Consider the following 20,888-nt stretch of genomic DNA (forward strand, 5'->3'; position numbering starts at 1 on the left):
CGAGTCCCAAAGTTTCTCACGTCCCGGCACGACCTCGTATTGGCCAGCCCCACACGGTTCGACCGTTGGCAACTTGGCAGCCACCACGACGATTCAGTTGACGTGATGCGACCACTCCATCAAGTGCGAGCCAGAAGCTGCGCCGCTGTGGAATTGAAGGAAATCGGCAGCCTGGGAAAAGCGAGAAAGTTTTATTTTGCTACGAATAAAATCAGATTAGAATACGCCTATCAATCCACGAAGGCGGGTTTAAATGAATACGAACGGCGCTCATCTTCTGACCAAGGAATTCCAGTGCACCTGTCAAAAGCGCACAGAGAGATCGAGCGGCCCCTCGGACGAACGCGCCGTCATCTCTTGGTTTCCCTAAACAGGCTTAGTGCGTGGGGATCGGTAAGAACCCCCTTCTTGAGCCAGTTCGCAGCAAAACACATGACGCCACTGGTGGGATGCCCCCCTTTTTGTTTCCGCCGTGCCGTCTTGATTTTCTTGGACAGACCCCGAACCAGGCAGAGGAAGGGAAATGGATTACTTTTCTCGTGTCCCAATTCTCTTGCGCCGTTTTCTTGTTTCAGGGTCTCGCCGTCGCTTTGCTCTATGCCCACTATGGGTCAATTCGCTGGCATAAATGCGGAAAGCTGATGGCCCATTGGGCATTTGTCCGGTTTCTTCTTGCCTCGCTGTCCGTCATGCACACAACCACATCGGCGCTCACCCAGCCGTGGCCATGAGTGATCTGCTTACTACGCCGGCATCCATTACCCGGTTGCAGTGTGCCGTACACACACAGTGCAGCCCTGACACTCTCGCCGCATCCGCATCCGCATCCGCATCCGCATCCGCAACCGTTGACAGGTGTCAGTCCGAGTCTAACGGGCTTCGCTAGATTTAAGATTTGCGACGCTCGTAATCCGGGAGGGCGCGAGCGAGGCTGTGCTGCGCTCTTCATGTGAGGCGCCGTTTCGGTGGAAGGAATCCTGCAGCTCTTCCGCTACATAAGCACTGAACTACGTGGAAGTAAGGCTGGGAGGTTGAGCTTGATACTCCGTGTGGACCCGTTAGGTACCCATTAGGTACATCGAATAAATAAACACCATTTGGCACGCAAACCATCCACGTGGCTGAAAGACGATGCAGAGTTAACTTTCGACGGCCGCCGGCCGCCACGGGTTAAAATGTGGCGTTGCCATTCTTGGTGACATCCTAGGGCTACGCAAAAGCCAAATAGCACGATTGCCTTGGACAAGGTATACACGATGAGAAGGAAGACCGCTGTTCTGGTGTTGACACTCCTGCATTTGAGCAGCAGAGATATTACTACTAGGTAGTAGCAATAGAGCCATGTATGTATTGATTCGTGTGCTCGAGGAGGGACTTCCACAGTTAGATCTATCACCAAAGTGAAAGTAGCTTATACCCATCACCACGCACACACCAAAACGAACACAGTTGAGCATTTGCCGCGGTACTGCAAAAAGTCAAGCAATTGAATGGCACTGCCCCGACAGAGTCATACCGGATAGAGCCATCTCATGTAAACCCTACGAATGGTACGACCCCGGCAACAAACTTGCAAGTAATCGGATGCCTCCAAGACTTACTACGATGTCACGCCAGGGACCAACGAACTGAGAGCAATTGGCAGTAGGATGGCACTGGTGTCTTGCTGCGCGTAAAGACACAAGAAAACACTTTGTTTTATACGCAAGGGTATTGCAATCGTAAAAGGAAAAGCGCAAACAATCTCCCGAGCGAGTATCCGTCCAGCCATTCATTTCCCATACCCCGTCACTACTAAATTAACGAAGGCATAGCATGACATTGCAAAAATTGAACCCACGATCTCCAGGGTGCCGCTTGGGAGAGCTTCACTGTATCGTGAAACTGGTCAAAGCCCACAAAACGCTGTTGGAGAGTCACCTCGCCCATTCGAAGAACCCCCCATGATGGTCAGTTGCCGCTGTGTGTCGTGTGAAGTTTCCCTTAAGGGAGGCCGTCGTGCTTGGTTTCGGTCGTGTCGGCTGATCGCTTGTCATTCCTGGTACCGTTCTCTCATGCCCTCAATTCCCGCGACCGAGCAAGATTAGTGTGTGCCCTCCGTCCATGCCATTGATCCAGCACGCGAGACCATATTGTAAACCGACTTGCATCCAGAGACCCTCACGTAATCCATCCGAGAAAATGGGAGACCCTACCAACGAAGCCAAACTAAGCAATGAAAAGGAGGTAATAGAAACACGGCCTGCCCAAGGGCAGGAAAGAAGAAACGGGCCAAAGACACCTCGCTGATTACACCCGTGAGAAATCCAAAGGTCAGATACAAAGATAGATTTTGTTTTCCGCGCCAGGCGCCCCTGCAAACCTCCAATCGATGAAAGAATGGCTGCTCAAGCATCCCTGGGCGGCGTAAAATGGGACGCGTGAGCAGCAGACATATGCGTGCGCGAGGGGCGGCCAAAAGAAATAAGTTCGTGGCATAGAGAGAGTCATAGCCCTAGTATCAACTTCGTGGTGCTAAAGAGAAGCCGAGGTCATGCCCGTCGTTTGTTTGCGAAGAATAAGCGTCTAGGCAATACGCTCAGACGGGTATGGCCAAAGGAGAAAAGCAAGATAGCGAGACGGTGGGGGGTTCGGGCCTAGGTCTCCTATCTGCCTTTCTGCGCGGGGAAGAGATCTAGAGAGAATAATATTAGCGGCTGTTTTTCGTTTGCTAAAAAAACGACATGTGTCATGTAACAAGCACGGTGGTTCGTACCCGGCCAGTGTTCCTTTGCATATTGCTCGCACGCCTTCGCTGGTTTGCCGACCTTGGCGCCAATTGACTTCCACTTGTTGTTCTCATACTCCTTGATGGCGTTCATGAGTGCGTGGCTCTGGTGAAAGAGGTCAGGGTTAGTAACTAAACAGTGGCGGACTGCTAATTTCAATGATAGGGAGTCACTGTGCAGGGACCACGCACCTCGTCTTCAGCAAATTCGGCATAATGCATGTCCTAGCGTGGGGTTAGCATGATTCAGTGGCGAGCGGATCTGCGTTTAAGCTCTACTAACCTTGTACCAATGCTTCTTAACACTACCCTCAGTCCGAGTTGGGAATTTCTTCTCGAGTTGTCAGCCTCGCTCCGAAAAAGTTGCTAACCCATAGAGACGACATAGGCACTAACCTTGGCAATATCAGCCCAGCTGTTGCCGGCGTCACGCATCTGCTTCAGCAGGAGCTCCTCGGCAGGTGTCCAGGGAGTATTTGTCCGGCTCTTCTTCGCGGGAGGGGGATTCATGGGACCGTCGTCGGTTGGGGTAGGCTGCGCGGGGGCCGCAACCGGCTGAGGCGGGACGGGCGCCGGAGCGGAGGGCTGCTGCTGGATCGGCGCCTGAGCGACTTGCGGCGGAGCAACGGTGGCAGGCTGCGCAACTTGGGCCGGCTGCTGCTGCTGCTGTTGCTGCTGGGGCAGAGCAGGAGCAGAAGGGTGCGCTGCAACATGTTGCGACTGGTTATGAGCAGCATGTGGAGGGAGTTGCTGGACATGTGCTGTATGCTGGGCCGCATGCGAAGGGGGATGCTGTTGCGCATGGGAGGCGGGATGCTGTTGAGGGTGGGAAGCATGGGCCGGCGGGTGGGCGCCGGGGGCAGCGCGCTTTCGTCTCGAGGACGGGGCCGGAGACTGCGTAGGCGTCTGTTGCTGGACCACTGGTGTCTGCGGCTGTGGAGCGTGAGCCATAGTCGGCTGCACGGCTTGAGCAGAATGGTGTTGTTGATGCTGCGGATGCTGCTGGGCCTGCTGCTGCTGATGCTGCGCTTGCTGTTGCGCCTGTTGCTGCTGCTGGGTCGACGGCTGTGGGGTTGGGGCGTACGCTCGGAAGTCCATCTGCTGGTCGCGCCGAGTCAGGTCGGGTTGTTGCTGGCCATAATGGGAAGGGCTAAACCAGGCGGAATGATTAGCGAACGCGTTTTGCGGCGGTGCTTGCTGCTGGGCTTGCTGTTGCTGCTGCAACGGCTGCAACGGCTGCTGATGCTGCAGCGACGGCATCGACGGCGGTGTCGGCTGGGGACGCCATGACCCAACGTCGTTTGCTTGTCGCTGCTTCTTCATCACAGCCAGCGGCGGAGGACCGCGTCGGGATCGGCCTGGGCACGAAGCACCAGGGTGGACCACGACAGCAGGAGCGACGGCGGCGCGGGCAGCGCGGACGCAGACGGGCAGACGGTGCGCGAAGGCGACGGGAGAGAAACAAGATGAGAGAGTCTTTGGCTTGAATGATTTCCAGGTTCGCCTGTGAGGTCGGTCGGGTGGTCCTGTACTCTACTCGACCACTCCCATGTTTGCAGGACAAGGCCCAGGGAGGAGAGTACCATGGGGTACATAAAATGGGGGGCTTGGGACTTTTGGGCTGGTGGGCTGGAGATGGCGGAAGGACGGTGTCTTGTAGGCGATGGACAGATACGAAAAGGTACAAGGAGAAGAGGTACTCACTGCTGGAGTTCATTGACCGCACCTGGGTGGCTGGCGGTGGAGAAAGCGAGGTACTCGTTGCCCCCTGGGACTGCGGGAATCGTCCACTGCTGCATGGTCTAAAGAATGCGCCAAAAGAGTCAGTCAGCGGCACTTCGGAATCCTGCACAACAACGAAAAAGTCGCGACGAAGGTAGGGGCGATGGTGATGGAGTATATTGCTGATGCTTTTCGCTGTCGCTGGGAACAAAGCTGCCAGTTTTCGGCGCGTTGCAGCAATGAGCCCGTCATACTTTTATCTGGCGTGGCGACCAAGTTTTTTTTTTTTTTCGCCAGTGCCGCTGCACCATCCAAATTGGAGGCGCGGCGACCGCAGCTTGGCCTATTCAATCAAGCAGCCAGGATCACTGCGTCGCTGCAGAATCGAGCGTCCAATTCATTGAGGACGGTAACGGGACTCGGGGGCAAGACAATTGAAAGCGCGATTGAAACTAGGGTCATAGGGAGGTACTTACGACTCGTATCAGCACCAGAGCTGCATAAACCACAAACGACGTGAATTGTGGATTGATCCTGTTTTGTTGTTGTTGAAAGTACCGCGGGTGACCAGCGAGCGATAACCTGGGACGGAGCTGAACAAGACCTGGCCTGCGAGCCGAAGTAGTGTACCTCGACACAGGAAACGGAGGGGGGAGGCGGGGGGGGGGGGGCTGGGTGGCTGGGGGGTGGAGGGAAAAATTGTGTGTGAGTGCGCGAGTTTGGGGTGGATCGGGTTTGTTTCGAACAACGACTCGATGGCTGAAGCGGGAGGTGTGACTTTCAGGAAGAAAGGGTTTTTTGCCTCTTGGCACTCGAGCCTCAGACGCTTCACGGCCCGTTTGGACAAGCTTGACGGGCCGCCAAGGCAGTTCAAAGTGGATATGCGCACAACCGCGGGGGTGCAGGTAAGAGAACCTGTGAAGAGAGTGATGGAGGAGGCGTAGCGCAAAACCCGAGTTGTGGCAAGTCTGCTGACTGATGTCGTGACTCAAAGCTGAGGCCGAGAGACGGGCGCCTTCCTTTTTGGACTTTGACGACAGATCGACCAGCGTGAGCTATCCAGTGTCTTCACGGGCTTCAATTGGAAAGTGGCGCTAGGGTTTTCGCCTGTCAATCCTTATTTTTCACCAGCGTTCAAGTTGCAGCAGATTGGACGGCGCCAAGAGTGCAACCGATCAATCACTGGTGGCGATGCGTGAGTGTTCAGCGCGTGTTGGGGTGCGTCGGTGCGTCGGTGCGTTGCCTCTACGGCGGGGATGCGCGTCTCCCGCGCGACCACAGAGTGAATATGCCCCTACCCTGGCCTGGACAGTCGCGAGTTCCGGGTGCGATGGATGCAAGATGCGTACGAAGGTTGGGCAATCGAGGGCAGACCACAATCGAGAGCGATGAATTGGTGGCGTTGGGGATGTACAAAAAGTGCAAGTCACCCTTAGGTTCTAGGATGCTAGAGCAAGGTAGCGGTATCGTTCAGCTACCTGGGAGCAACAAGCAGGGAGTGGATTGAGAAAGGGAAGGCGGGTGGGCGATGGAGGGATCTCCCTCCCTTTCTCTTAGGTATCGTGTCCCCACCATGCATCCGGGTAAGCACCTCATCACGGGCGAACCTAGGCTCTGAACAGCCAGCCGAAATCATATCCACCAGGTGGTCGACATGTTGAGCAAAAGCATACCTTTTATATCCGAGGTTTATTGCTGCAGTGCCGTACGTCGGAGTGTGTTCGTATATATTTATCTGTGTTGTTTTATACAATTGAGCAACTCCCATCAATCACGTCCTTTTATTTCGTGCCTCTTCTCACGTCGTTGAGCACTGTCTATTATAGCACCTCTTTAGGGGAGGTACGAGACATCCAAGTATCTACCGTGGCCTGTCTTTCAGTGTCTCGTGCCTCATCGCACGAGCCCCCAGAGGGTACCTTCTCCACGGTACTTCGCAAGGCACGCACTACCAAAATGGATTCCGCAAGCACGGGCTTTCGTGTGGCCTAGTAAGGGTACCGACGGGGCATTTTCTCAACCTGGAATTTCAACCTCAAACCCAATGACAGCTCGGCCTGCAACTTCGCCAGCATACCTCTACCAGTCCAATGGGTAATAAAATACCCACGTTAATGGCAACTGCCGTAGTTTATCGAAGCTCTTCTGTTGCTTGGGTCTGAGGTGGGAGCATGAAATGTACACTGAACCCTTTTGCGGAGGCCGCATAACTGGCCGGGAGTGAGTTAAGCAGGTGATGATAGAATTCGAGATAAGCGCAAACAAGTCCCGCCAAGACAAGCCCATAAGGTAAACTAAGCGGCTGGTAGCCGGCACGTCAAAGTGGGGAAGGCCTGCTTGGATGGATGGTGGGATACTGATTTGGTATGGGGCTACATATCTCGATGACAGCTCCGACACCAGCGACGCCAGCGACGATCCAAGGTAGTCAATCGTTCCCAAACTTGGAAGGTTCAGGTTGCATCCTATTAGTACTATAGCTCTAGCTAGTACAGAGATCAATTAAGAAATAAAGTGCGCAAATACCCCTTATTCCTATGTAATGGGTCCGTCACTGCAGACGGCAAATAGGTACGAGAGGTACCTCGAGTCTTCAAAACCTCACTGAGCTTGTCTTAACCTGGAAGCTATGAGCATCTTGCCTATTACGGAGGGCTAGCTCTCCTCTTATCGTTATCGGCTCAACATGCCTTTTCCTTCTTCTCACTCTCAACGGATGACTGTCAACAGTGCACTGGAGCTGGATTGTTTGGATGTGACACATCGCACACCTGACGACCAATCTATGCCTATCAGGCACTACCTGCCTCAGGGTTCTCGTCTCTTCTCGTCGTCGGACAGTCTCGACTCTCGAGCTGGGCGAACGAAGCTTTGGAGTGAAATTGTTTCGTGGAGGAGCTTGTCCCCACTGCGGGGCGTGGCCCACGCCATTGGGCAGGTTTTCGGCGAGATCCCGAATCGCCTTCTCGTCCCGCCAACATGCAAAATGGAAAGCAAATCAAGATCCGCCCATCAGTAAGATTCTACTAGATTGTGGTCAGTTATTACTAGCCTCCCCCGTATACCATTTTCTCTCTTTGGTGGGCTTGCCTTTGCTATCAATCTATCAGTCATCGCGGGCAACAATTGTGCTTTACAGGACGGAGTACCCAGGAAGTCTTCCAATGTTCCGTTCCATGTTACACTGCGGTATGTACGGTCAAGGGCCAGGGCGGTCTAGGCCTCGAATCCTAATGTATCGGTACTTTAGCGGCGACCCCACTGCCAGGAGCATTTTCGCTGCTGGCGCCGGCCACAACTTGGAACTTGCAAGGTACAAATGCACGTGTAGACGCCCATTGTAGAGGGAAAGCCAAACTCGGCGCCGTTGGATGAGTTACATCCACCTTTTCTTCCTTACTTTTATTAAGCACCGTGGCACATTTAGCGGTTGAGCCTTATGCCGCCGCGGCTGAACAAGTCGCTACAAGTCGTCGTCGTCTGGTGTTAATATGCATACATACAGCACGAAGAAGTTAGGTACATTCAAACACATCCCTATCCCTACCTTGGTTACTCCGTTCCTTGCCTAGGTAACTCCCAGTTCCCAAGTCCATCTTGGGAGAGCCAAGTGTTCCGTTCCATCCACCGGCAGCAACCGACGGCGTGCGCAACATACATGCATTATCATAACCCGAAGAAACTTCTCATTGTGCTTGATGTTTGATGCGACCGCAGCTCTCGTTCTGCGGCCGAATGGCAGAAGTCTAGCCATTTGCAAAGTAACCTTCTGCAAGCCTGAAGCCGAAATTGCCAGTCACAGATCAGGCGGGCGTTTTGCCTTTTGGGTTGATCGTGTGGTTTCCGTGTCCGCCGCGGAGGTCTGATATGGTATGATGAGGCAGGGTCATGTCGTCGACGCAAATTCAAGCCATCGAAACCCGACTCACCTGCAAGTCGCCCGAAGAGGTCGTGTCGACAGCTCGAATTCGGCATCCAAGACGTGGTTTTCCCGGATTTGAAGATGCCGCTCCTTCGCCTGGGGGAACAGCAGCCGCACTGGGCGCGCCCGAGCCCTTTGCGTTCGTCCAAAAACACAACTGCTGCCACTCACGTTACGTTGCCTTCTCTCGTCTGCCATTCGCAGTAAGTTATAACTGCCCGCTCAATCCAAATGAGATGGATGATCCTCGCCGGTGAAGATCATACCCCTGCCTGCCGACAGGTCCGACCTCACCGGTCACCCTGTCCTGGTCGGCTGTCTACCACCCGGCTGCCAACCATGGGGTAACCCCCAGGGAACCATCGGAGCCCCTTGCAATAGCGAGCATACGTTATGATCATGTCGTTGCGATCTCTCTTGGCAACAAGCCTCGCCTCGCTTCATGATCCTTGACAGTCGGGGACGCCGTCACGCCGTCCGCAACTCGCATGGCGTCGACGGCATCGCGAGCAGATGCGAGGCTAGTCTTGCGAGTCGGCCTCAACCCTACCCACGGCCTTCTCCGCGTGCGTCTCATCGGACGGCTGCCATCCAACTGCCGTGGACCGGACGCCACCCGCGTGCGATTACCGACCAATCTAGCCATCAATGATAGACTGCCTAGGGTGGAGGCATCACACAAAAGGTCACGGTCCTAGCAAAATTGGCTAGGGGTTATCTCTTGCTGCTTGCTTGCTGCTTTGCACGAGGTCGACCCATCTATCTCATCACCCAAATATTGTCGCATTGTTCGAGAACACCGAACAGTGGGGGAGCGGTTCCCTAGCAAACACGTCGCTCAGGCAAATTAAAAGAAACCCGGGCTTTGCAACCGTCAGATCAAAAGCTCAAGCCAACTAGTTTAGAGACATCATACGACATCACGTATCGCTAACGACTGGGTTAGCCGGGTTTCCTCCTGGCTCTTAACCCCCGGGTCTATCCAAACGAAGGGCTTGTCATGTGATGAGAGCGAGCCATCATTGCACCTGCACTGCCAGCATGAGGCCTAGACACGGAACTGGTATGAAAGGAAAGCAGAGCGGAACTGCATTGTTTTCTCTCAGCACGGCATCTTGGTCGGTTGAGCTGTTTCTTCTTTTTTCCTGTCGTTGTTCCTTTTTTAGAGTCTTTCTTGTTCCCTTTCTCGGCATCGTCGTGATCGCCTCGGAAGATTGTCATCTGAAGAGGCCGGGAAAAGAACACCGAGCCTTTCCTGAATGAGAGGGGCCATCAAATCAGTGCAGTGATGCATCGTCTTAGTGCATTCACACCAAGAGACGAGACCAAAGAAATTCTCCGAGAGTGACAGCCAGCCTGGATTCGGCTAAGTGCAACTCGCCCACTCACTTCCCTTCAGTAGGTGCGTAGGTCAGAGAGGTACGAAGTGTGTGCGTGTGTGTGTGTGTGTGTGTGTGTGTGTGTGTGTGTACGGAGACAGGGGATTGGTCTGTCTGGAGGCAACAGTCGTGCAAGCACATGGGACGGCGTGCATGAACGCGGTTGGGTATCGCGGACGCACTGGAGGTGCCGAGTGAGTAAGGTATCTTGGCGAGGCAAGAGCAGACTAATCGAGATCCAAGTCAAGATAGAGGTTAAAGATTACTATTTTAGGTGTGCTGTAACTCTAATTTTTCCTAGTACGTACCTGTTCCTTTTTGGCGGATTATTGCGTCTTCGTTTACATGTACTTTTGACACCTTTTCCACACCCTTTCTTTTCCCGGAATTTTGTTTTCTCTTTTTATTCGTCAAATTCAGCCGCTGCGACGGAGCGCGCAGGGAACAACCTGGCAGACATGGCAGCAGCGTCGTTTGCTCTGTTGTTCATGCTCGGTGTTTTGCAGTTCTCGCAGCATCACGATTCACAACTACCCCGAGGTAGACTTGTACCTTTTACCCCGTGCCCAGCCTGGGGATCCCAGGTAGGCAACTTTGCCCTCTTGCGGTTGCAGGTGTGGAGCCTACTGAAACGGTCCGGGTTCCAGCTCGGTGACGGCACCCGTTTGAGATTTCGCGCGCAGCGGCTCTGCTGCTGCCCTGCTGGTTTCTGCGGGGGGGCGCCAGCCCAGCCCTGGAAGTGGTGGTGCCTAGTGACCATGGGTGGGTGGGTGGAGTCCTCGCTTATCGTGTCGTATCGTGTCACCGCGCGCTGTTCAGTTCGGAGGCTCCTCCCGATTACATAACGCTTCCCAGGTGCGAGGTTGGGTTGGGGCAGGAACGTACAGCCTAAAAACATGCTGTTCACGTCGTACGGAAGTTGCAACGTCGCGGGTGGAACACCACTGCAGCAGTGATAGGATTGAGACGAAAATGTGCATTTTGACGGCGATGATACTAGCGGGAGTTCCTATCGTGGTATTTTCTTTTAGAAAAAATATTTACCATTCAACTGGGCAGTGTCCCATTCGGCACGCCCCCTACGATGTCGAAATACGCTAGTACTTTTTAGTACGTCCCAGAGCCCTGTCTCTGTCTGTGTCCACGACCGTGTGGTGTCCGTCCAAAGTCTGGGGACTCAGGGTCAGGGTCAGGGCCAAGGTCAGGGTCTTCGGCGCACGTCTGTCTGTCTTTCCTTCTTCTGTCTACTCGCATGGCAAAGACGCACCCCAGAAAACTCAGACTCTCTCAACCATCTGCGTTGATAGGACGCTTCGTCACATCATGGCCGCATCGTCTCTGTCTGTCGTGAGCACTACATGGTGATCACGAACTAGTCTGCCATGGAAGGCGCCATGGAAGTCTTCGACGAATGGGTTCTTGCGTTTATGCAGAAGCCCGCCCGCTCACGACACCATCGCGGTTCGTCTGTCTCCTGCGTGCTTGTTCGTCATGCCCACCTGAACTGTTGAGCGACGCTTTACGATGAGCCGCCGCTAGGCCCTTCTAGAAGACGCTGTGATCCGTTCTACGTATTTTCTAGGTTCACCTGACACATCGTATGGGTGCTGATGCAAGGGGCTTGCTTGGAGTCGTCGACGATCGAGGAAGAACACATCCACTCATGGTGACGACGACCGGCCTGCCCCTCGGGCCGTTACACGTCCTGACATCTCGTATCTTTCCCTAGACTTTGAAGGCAGGTAGGCTGCACGTAGGGACGTGGAGTCCAGTGCACAGATGCGTAGAGCCCTGCGATGGGACTATGACAAGGACCAGGACTGATGCAGGAGGCTTCGCATCTCGGCTTCGGGAAGGAGTATCGAAGCGTGTTGGGGTGGCGGGTTGAGGGCACACAAGCCTCATCGGATGCTTGCAAGATGCTGCACGGCAGCTGCATGCAGAGGTCATAGATCTCGTCTGCCAGATGGCCAGTATGCACGGTGTAAACGAGCTGCCAAAACCCGGAACGTGGATGAAGCCGGAATTCTGGCCTCGTCTGTGAGCTCGTCTGTGGCCGCTCGCCATCCCGTAGTTCTCTTGCAAACACTTCAACTTTGCCATACTGGCTGCGAATAGCGATGCCATGTTTTCCCGTTTTCTTGTTCTCTTAACTTGCTGTTCCTCGGCCGATCTCGGACGTGCGGTTGGGGCCCCGGCCGTGCCCTCGCGATCCATGGGAGCTTCGACATGGCCATGTAAGCGATCTCCTCCATTTCCCTTTTCTACGACGTGCATCGCGGACCCGCAACTCCCGGACCCTTGTGTACGATCCATCATGGTGAAGACAGTGGAACTCCACAACGTGATAGATCTGGGGGTGGAGGGGAACTGGGAAGACCAGAAAGGATGCAGCACAGCCTGCCATGGATGAGGAGACGATGTAGAGGTCAAAATCGTATCACCTACTTACACCTTCTCGGATAGCTTCAAGGGCGGAAGCAAACAAGTTACAAAGTACGAAGAACAATAGTACCATTATAGGTTGTGCGACTAGGCCAACTAGCCTAGGCAGAGCTGGAGTCGCATCTGGGACAATGGCAGTCATCATATATGACAGGGCTACAGTCTTCGGGTTTGTACATGGGAATGTGTGCTGTCCGGCATAGTCAGCTTGCTAGGTACTAGGATCAAGATGAAAGAGGGAACTACAAGCGAAGACTCTCGATCGGCAGCTCGCCACGGCAAGGCGGTTTCTATCGGCAGACACCGGCGAGGCCGAGTCCCTGGTCGCCCTGGTCGCCCTGGATGGACATATATTCCTGGACATTATCACTGCATTGCATTGCTGGAGGGCAATGCTCTTTAGTCGAAAGCGGGTCATGGAAGGGGATGGGGGTTGAGCTAGAATTGAGGTTGTCCCATCAACTAGCGGATGGCGGTTGAACTGAGAAGGGAAGAAGCATACGGGTGAGGGAGGTGTGGAGAGTAGAACAAAACCACAGAGCCCCTTCCTTGGGTAAGACAAGGAGATCGGTGAGTGTCATCTGGAGTTCCGGACGAAGATCATCAGCGGCAAATGCTGCCATCAAGATCATGCTGTTCTCTCCCCGCCAACTCGTGGCCTGTTTTGGTTTGCCACTTCGCTGCTCCGGCTTCGCGGGGAGATCGCCCTCGAACAAAAGCGCCAAGAGCAAAGCGCAAGCACACTCGTTCTGGCTGCAATGCCCAATAAATAGCGGAGGGGGCGAGGCGACAGACCATCTTATGAAAGTCGCCTAGGAGCGTTGTCCCGGGAAATAGGGACGGGTTCCCGCTGATGGTTGTGGTTCGGTTCCATCCCTTGAAAATAGGAGGAAGGGAAAAATCCTTCTGGATAATGCTTTACATGGTTGGTTTCAACACTGCAAAAGCTGGAAAAGGATAAACTTGAGGCCCTGGCACCCACCCAGCTCAACTGGTGGTCTAAGCGCAGACAAAGATGTGCGCAATCCAGTAAACACCAGCGCAGTTTTGCAAATGGGTTCGTGAAATTGGCATAGGCCGTGGAGTGGCCGATGGACAAGGACGTGGGCTACTAGAACTTATTAGTTAGCCGCGTTGAGGAGCCGCACACGACATGATATGTATTGGGAAATGCAAGCTTCCGCCCCTCCATTAATTTTACTCGGTAGACCAGCGACCATCTGTGTGGTCAAATGCTAAAAAGACGGTTCTGCAGAGGGGCCGTGGCTTGCGGGGCTGCATCGGTACCCGCCCGGGAGCTTCGCCGTTGGGTCGCATCTTGCGGTCGAGAGGGGCCGCTCGATATCCGTGATCCATCACGCGCCGCCACAACAATTGAATGGTCCGGACGCGTCGACTGGCCAAACGAAGCCAAACACCAGTCGAAACCTCAATTTGAGCCTTGTGTGTCTTGTGTTTTGTGTCTTGTGTGCATCTCCAGAACTCCTCTGGTTCTGATGCACTATCTTTGGATTGCGGGAAGAGGCAGGGCGAGACCAGGACGGGCGACAGCAATTGATGGCTGTCCGTGTTTCTGATCGCTGTTTGGCTGTTTGCCCAGCAGCGATGCTCCGTTCATGGTTCATGAGCCTGTTCTTCTTGTTTGGCCATTTTTCCAGGCCGTCTAGCGGCAGCGGCAAGTGATGCTATTCTTGGGCGATCCGAGAGGGACATCCATGAACGGAGGGGCAACCTGACATAAGAAACTGCAACTGATATTGGCTTGAATGGAGCGCTACACGAAAGATACATGGATAAGAAATAGTGAAGCTGTCGAGGTCAGGAGGTCGGTATCTCGGGTACTTGCCGTCTGCGCATGCGGACATGCGGAGCAAAAATTGCAGGTCTCCATTAAGCTTTTGCTGCATCGGCCCTGCACAGGCCCATTGTCGCGCCTCTCGATCGGGCGATGTTTCGACGGGCGTTTCCTTGACCGGCTGTGGTCGACTCGCCTTGTTTAGGCCCGGCTGCTGGTGAGGCGTTGGTGAGGGTCGAGCCAAGGTCCGCCGTCCCAGTCCGTTCTGATCGTGGGGTCTCGGCGGGGTGACCCCACCAGGGCCCCCCAGGGCTTCTGTGGGGCAGGCCACATCTGGTAAAGCCTGAAACCCAAGGCAAGGTGAGATTGCGCCAGCCGTTTAGCGAGTTTTAAGGACTCTCCACCCAGGGCCGGAAGCGATCGGAGCCTTGCAACAGGGGCGCTGCTGGCACAGGCTCCCTGTGATAGCAGGCTCGCATTAAGGAGCCGCTCGTCACGAACCTCCCCACCACCACCACCTCAAGCGCTGGCCGAATCGACGCGAAGCTCAGGAACGGCAGCGGGCCAGCGAAGAGCCTGTTTGGAGTTTTGATGACTTTTTCCTGCGAACATGTCGACGTCTGTGCCGCTGGGCCAGTTTACGCCGCACCGGAGCGCTTTGCGGAGAAGCGGGAGCCGGCCTCGACTGCAGCCCAGGTTGCCCCGAGGGTGAAGTTGAGGTTGGCTTGGCTTCGGGAAATGGCGATGGGACGACGATAGCTTCTTTGCTGTGCCGCCGGGAACTGATGGATGCCTCTTGGTCTGCCGCCGACCATAAGAAACGGCCATTCCACCGCACGAGGTAAACTGTGTTTTCGGACCCGTGCCATTTCTGCTTCGGGAGAGATGATGTGCACAATGGAATGGGCGGCCAAAAATTGTTAGTCTCAACAAAGTGGGTAGAAACACACTCATGTTTCAACGCTGCCAAATGTCAAACCAAACGAATGGATTGCCTCTTCAGCGAGTCGCAGCGGAACTTGTCTTGCACAGCGTTCCGTGCTTTTGGGCAGGAGCGCGGGGTCAGCCCGCCCCTGCCAGGACTGCCAAGACCCCTGCCAGGATCCTTGCAAGAGCCTCAGGACAGGGGGCTCCCGCCAATCACGGGCGGCCAGCCGAGACCAAGGCGTTTTTGTGACACTCGGAGCAAGAACAGCCAACAACGATGGCCTGCAGTCAAACGTCAGACACAGACCTGCCACGCAGACTTCTAAACTACCTCGATGCGACTCTCTAGCCTACCGACGCTAGCATTTCCCAGCGCAAATTTCTCCTCCCATCTGCTGCAATGGGCGACGCCCAAACATTCTGTTACGCCATTACGGGCCTGTTGCGACGCTGGGTCTTCCCAGGCCGCCAGGTATCCTCAAAGTCCTCTGCTCGTCCCTCTTTGAGCCCGTCGCCCTGCGAGTACGACGCCTCTCGACCCTGCCCTCCCCTTCCTTGCCCGCCGACCTGAGATGGCCGCCGGGCGGCAAACCGCTACACGCTCTACTGCATCTTGCCTCGATGCAAACCGTTGAGGCCATTGAGGCCGTGGACAGAGGCCGCGGTAAAGCTGGCCCCGGTGGCGTCGGCGCGTCCGGACAATGAGAGTAGTCTTGCTGCATGGAGCTTGCGGGCAATTGGAACATCACAAGGACCACATGGGCAGCCGGCGGCTGTTTGGAAACGCAAGCAGCTATTTTGGTCTCGTCCGGGTTTGCCTTGATTTTCGAGTCAGCGCCTCGTGATACTCGACTGAGTCGGCTCTGCCTCTCGGCAGAACAGCAAAACATGTCGTGACGGGCCATTGAGGGATGGGCAGAGACGGCATGCCGTGGCAGCAGGTGGCAGTAGGTGGCCGGTTTCCTCCTTCCTCGCTCCCTCTCCGTCTGTCTCTTTCGTCTTGATTTCGCATGACTTGTCCTGGTCCCATCATCTCGAGTCGCTCAACCAGGCACTTCGCTCCCGGGCATCGTACAAGGGCTCGAGGATGACCTGCACACCAAATCCGACCTGCGCACGTCCGTTTTCCCGAACTCCAGATCCGACTCGACATGGGTCTCGACGGCTCATGGGTGACCCTACCCTATTCTCTACTCTGTCCTAATTTGGTGGGACGGGATCACGGGCGTGTCTTGTCTGCAGTTGTCTACCGTCCCCGTTCCCCTCCTTGTGTCTCCCCTCGACCTCATTCTTGATGCCTCTGGAGAAGGCTGTTACAGTATCCACTGGCGTTTGCTCGCGAATCAGCTCCGTGCTTCGTTCGCAGTCTGCGCAAGCCCTTTGTCAACAAGCTGCCCGGTTTGTTCTGGCCTGGGTCGCGGCCAGTGGGCCCATCTCATCGCAGTTCCCGCCCTTGCGCGGTCTGCCCACCATTCCGGGCCCCTCCAGGGTCTCCACATTGGTCTGTAACAGGTCTAAGAGTTTATGGTGTGCCTACCCCCGGTCCATCTCAGTGGGATGGATGAGCCTCCGCCCGAGCATCATGCAGCAATAGCGGCATTATTATCTATCCCCTCCCCCTCCGGACGTTGCTGGCTTTTCTTCTTGTTTATTCTCCCTCCACCAAGGTCTTACCTGTGGATATCTTCACCTACAATCACGACGCTGTTGCGTGTGTGTCCCCCCCATTTTTCCTAATTTCTCTTCTCGCAGCTAGTCACTGTCGCTCATTCACTTCTTCACCAACTAGCTTGGCTGCTTACGTTCATTTTTTTGGAGACAAAATATCGCCTTCTTGCTCGGTATAATCTGGATTATTATACTTCACTATTTTTGCTACTAAACTTTTACCGACCGGCTCGCAAATACTTCGATTCGTTCTCGTGTCCCTGGATCTCCTGTTCGTCGACCGATCGCCCACTCTCATTCGTCGGCCAGTAACGACTTTCAACTTGATCGATTAGGACGTTTAGTGCAGTCACTCGCTGTTGAACGGTGCAGGTTATCACGTGTGCACGATCTCTTGGTCTATACCGAAACGAAGACGACTTTTTTTTCTTGACAGCAGCCAGTCCTGCTTGTTCTTTTTACGAACAACTCCTTTCAACCAACCTTCGATTCTTGGGACATACCGCCTGGTACGACAGTTCGTCTAGACGACCATCTTTTCACTCTCACAAGTAGAATATTCGGGGCCGACAAGAACCTGAACCGGATCACAGAATGTCCCCGACCATGCAGATGACGGCACCACCCGTCAACTATGCCCCCACATCGGACGCCATGGACCGCCACGAATATGGTGTCACGAAGAACCGAAAGGCGACTTCAACCGGGGGTGGGCGAGCGTGGAGCGAGGATGAGGTACGTATTGTGTTACTGGGGAGCTACGTGGTTTCTCTTCCGACGGATAAGAACAGCTTGCACTGGAGAAGAGCTGTGGGTTCTAACTGTTTTCTTCCAGGAAGTTTATTTGCTCCAGACTCGCTTGCAGAAGATGCCTTACAAGCACATCGCCGCACACTTGAAGAAGACTGAGCTCGCCTGCCGGCTACACTACCACCAGCTCAGCCACGGGAGCAACCGTCGGAAGCGCACAACTTCGATTTCGTCTGGGTCTTCGACTGGTGGGCGATCGCCAACGATGCAGCCGTCGATTCCCTCGCCGATTCACGAGCACGACAGCGCCTCAAGTCGATCTGCCTCCCCCCCTGGGTCTGTGATGTCGTTTGGACCTACAAGCCCCAACGGCATCCAGCTTCCCAGCATCATGTCGGCGACGGGCCAAAGCAATAATACCTCCCCCCGCCTGCCAACTATACTGCCGAAGCCGGTTTCGATGACGCTGGCTCTTGCCTCGATAGGGGCTACAGGCGTCAATGGAGTTGCTTCCCCAACTGCGTCTCGCGGCTACCCAACCCCTCTCCATGAAACGCACCCTCCTCACAGCGCCCCCCTGATGCCCCCTTCGGGATTCCGCGGGGCCATGACACCCACCAGCGCGGCTGCACCGGGTTCATCGCGTAACTCCAACGGTGCCCCGTCCCATCATCTGCCTGGTCCTCTCCGCCTCGACTGCTCTGCTCTCCCGCCTCCGCTGCCTTCGGCCGGGCTGCCGGCACCGGCCTTCTCCACATCACACCCCGTCGATATGGGGAGGCTCGCTGCCGTCTACAATGCGCACCGGGCGTCGTTTTGGTCCGCCATCGCGGCCGACTATGGTGGGGGTGCCAACCCCGTGGTGCTAGAGCAGGCATGGCGTGGTAATGTGACGAGCAATGGGGCCACCTCAAACAACATGGGAATCGCAGCGCAGACACCAATCACTCCCGTCGGGAGCCCTGACGACCACATGTACAGCGCACAAAACAAGCCAGACAAGACGAGGATCAGCGCCATCTTAGGCATTGACGCAAACCCGAGGAGTCCGAGGGAGAGGGAAATGGTGAGGAGGATCGAGGAAGAGAGGTGCTCAGTTGGTATGGTCGGGGCTTGAGCGCTATGTCTCTCCTAGCCCGCCCGCCATGCCTTTTTACTGCACCTCGGCTACTTTGTATATCTTCTTGGCGAGTAGTAGCTTTGCGACGAGTTTTGACTTTTCTTTTTGTTTATGAGCCCTTTCTCTTCTCTTCTCTAACAACCCCTTTTGGAAGTTGATGATTTGTTGCCAGTTTGGCTAGCGAGTGGTACCAAGCCCCCTCGACTGCCAGAGAAGAGACGCAAAAAGGGTGGCGGTGTTTATTTCTTTTTTCTTTTTAGTGCTGGAAGTCTCAAAGTTTTCCCTCTCCCTGTGTGCGAGTGTGCTCCTTGATGTTCTCCTCCCCTCTAGCCGGTCATCGTTTGTAAAGTCGGATGGCATGATCATCCTCCTTACGCTTTCCCCCCTATCCCTTTAACGCCCTTTTCCCGGATCGATGTTGGAGGTTCTTGATGTCTGGTGTTGTCTTTTGTTGGTTCGTTGGGGTGGATTGGCGAGAAAAGGATTCATGAATGGGTGGATAAGGATGGACGATATGGCTTGGCATGGCATGGCCTGAATCAAGGCCGGATGACCGTGATGACATAAGCATCAGACAAAGTGGCAAAGCGATGAACACACAAAAGCACATTATATAAAAAGCCCAACCTGCTGCCTACAAACTCAACGACAACATCATCATCAACGACATGTGTGCGGGATTTCACTTTTCTTTCCCTTTTCCTCCCTTCCTGGACAAAAAGGGCGGGAGGGATATGATGTTCGGAAACGATACGACGAAATTTGGCATGTCTTCCTAAACTTCTCGTTCATACTACTCCTCGCCTCCATCTTCTTTCCTTACTTCTATCTCTTCTTTCTCTACCCTCGTTCTTACTCTTTTTTTTTTTTTTTTTTTTTTTTTTTTTTTGGAGACTGGAGTGGTGTTTTGTGTTGAAAAGGGGACGACGGCGCGCCGAACAAGGAGGGGGAAGGCAATGAATGAATCGTGTTTGTTGTTGATGATGTTGCTGCTGCCGCTGCTGCCGCTGCTGCCGCTAGCCAGGTGTGCGTCTGTGCTAGTGTGGTGGCTTTTTAGAAGGGGCAAAAGAAAAACGGAGGTTATAAAACGGGCGGCGGGCTTATCCTTATCATTATCTCGCCCCTTGACATGATACCGAACGAACAGACAGACAGACAGTAGTGTACGATAGCATTGGTGTTGTGTTTTTTTAGCTTGAGAAGCGAAATTAAAACATGGGATTGCATGTCTGCAAAACATTCTTTTTTTCCTTTTGCCTTTTGACTCGGCTGGTGCATGTATGCTGTGGGACATGTTCAGGGCTGGAGAGTGTGGGTAAGGTGTGTGGCCGTGTCTCAGAGAAGTAAGTACCTTACCTTACCTATCGCAATATACTCAGGTACCAAGTTGAAGTAGAGGTACTTTGTATCGCTACTCGTAGAATGTGGAGTTGTGTGTCCGGGTCCTCCTACAGGGGATTATTCATACGTGTATTATTTGCTATTAAGTGTTTGCTTCGTTTTTGCCAACTCGGTGTTATTAAGGCTTATCTCGTCGGCTTTGTTGAAATAGAAAAGTTGCGACGAGGGTGGGATCCGAGATAGCCAAGACAACTTAGGTTGGGGCTTGGCTTGTCTTCCAGAAATGAGAAATGGTTATTTCTGGGATGGAAGCTGCAGAGTCGAGGTGATGTCACTGGTGAAGATTAGAGATGAAGGAAGGTGCGACGGCACGGAAGCGTTCCGGGAGATGCAGGCTTCCTGCCACTGAGAGTGGCTGGGCCCTTGCCTTGCATATGCGTGCCTTCCCAGGTCTGGCCAACTGAGCACGTTCAATTTCTTTCCGAGGTTACTGCGGCCTGTCTGGGTGAAAGGGAAGCTGCTTTGCCTTATCTTGCTCGTCGTCTCGAACGAGCAAATACTGTGCTTGGAAGGGAGCACCACCCAGCACGCCCGTCGGATGGCGGACCAGCAGCAGACGCAGGTAGGCCATGGCGCTATACTGTACGTGTACGGGCGGTCTGACCAGGCCTGCGAATGTGATTGCGACTGCGACTGCGACCCAGGGCCACTTTTATCCGTCTGGCGACAAGAACAGGACGCACGAATTAAGCCGTCGGTGCTATTTTGCTTGCCGAGTCTCCTTAGACCAAAAGGTGCAAGCTGCAACATTCATGCGCCTTTCCGATGCCCCGTCTCTCTTTGCTGCTGCTTGGGCCTTTGGCTCCACACACCGGGCCGAGGCTAAACGTCAAGAAGGAGAAAAAAGAAGAAAAGAAGAAAAGAAGAAAAGAAGAAAAGAAGAAAAGAAGAAAAGAAGAAAAAAAAGGGTTAGGGAAACCCCACGCTTCTTGGAGATTTCCCGCTGGCGCCCTACTTTGGGACTAAGCACGGCAAGGCGGGCGTTCTAGCCA

General features: G+C 54.3%; 3 protein-coding genes across 3 annotated transcripts; 2 read left to right on the forward strand and 1 right to left on the reverse strand.

The window, feature by feature from the left end:
- The first annotated feature begins 438 nt into the window (after positions 1-438).
- Positions 439-848, forward strand: B0T26DRAFT_733548 (uncharacterized protein). The gene has a single exon (XM_060443156.1). It carries the CDS (start codon positions 450-452, stop codon positions 729-731), a length of 282 nt encoding a protein of 93 aa, XP_060290850.1. The 5' UTR covers positions 439-449; the 3' UTR covers positions 732-848.
- A 1,797-nt stretch (positions 849-2,645) lies between these two features.
- Positions 2,646-4,090, reverse strand: B0T26DRAFT_757488 (uncharacterized protein; the record flags this gene model as incomplete). Its single annotated transcript, XM_060446253.1, has 5 exons — positions 2,646-2,674; positions 2,756-2,873; positions 2,960-2,992; positions 3,051-3,101; positions 3,164-4,090. The coding sequence occupies 5 exons, from the start codon at positions 4,088-4,090 to the stop codon at positions 2,646-2,648; spliced, it is 1,158 nt and encodes a 385-aa protein (XP_060290851.1).
- Positions 4,091-17,237: 13,147 nt separating this feature from the next.
- B0T26DRAFT_658342 (uncharacterized protein) lies at positions 17,238-18,492 on the forward strand (the record flags this gene model as incomplete). The annotated part of the gene is made up of 2 exons (XM_060438860.1): positions 17,238-17,360; positions 17,461-18,492. The coding sequence occupies 2 exons, from the start codon at positions 17,238-17,240 to the stop codon at positions 18,490-18,492; spliced, it is 1,155 nt and encodes a 384-aa protein (XP_060290852.1).
- Between the last annotated feature and the right edge of the window lie 2,396 nt (positions 18,493-20,888).

The sequence above is a fragment of the Lasiosphaeria miniovina genome (assembly GCF_030549165.1).
Source record: "Lasiosphaeria miniovina strain SMH2392-1A chromosome Unknown B0T26scaffold_8, whole genome shotgun sequence".
In the NCBI taxonomy this organism is placed as follows: domain Eukaryota; kingdom Fungi; phylum Ascomycota; class Sordariomycetes; order Sordariales; family Lasiosphaeriaceae; genus Lasiosphaeria; species Lasiosphaeria miniovina.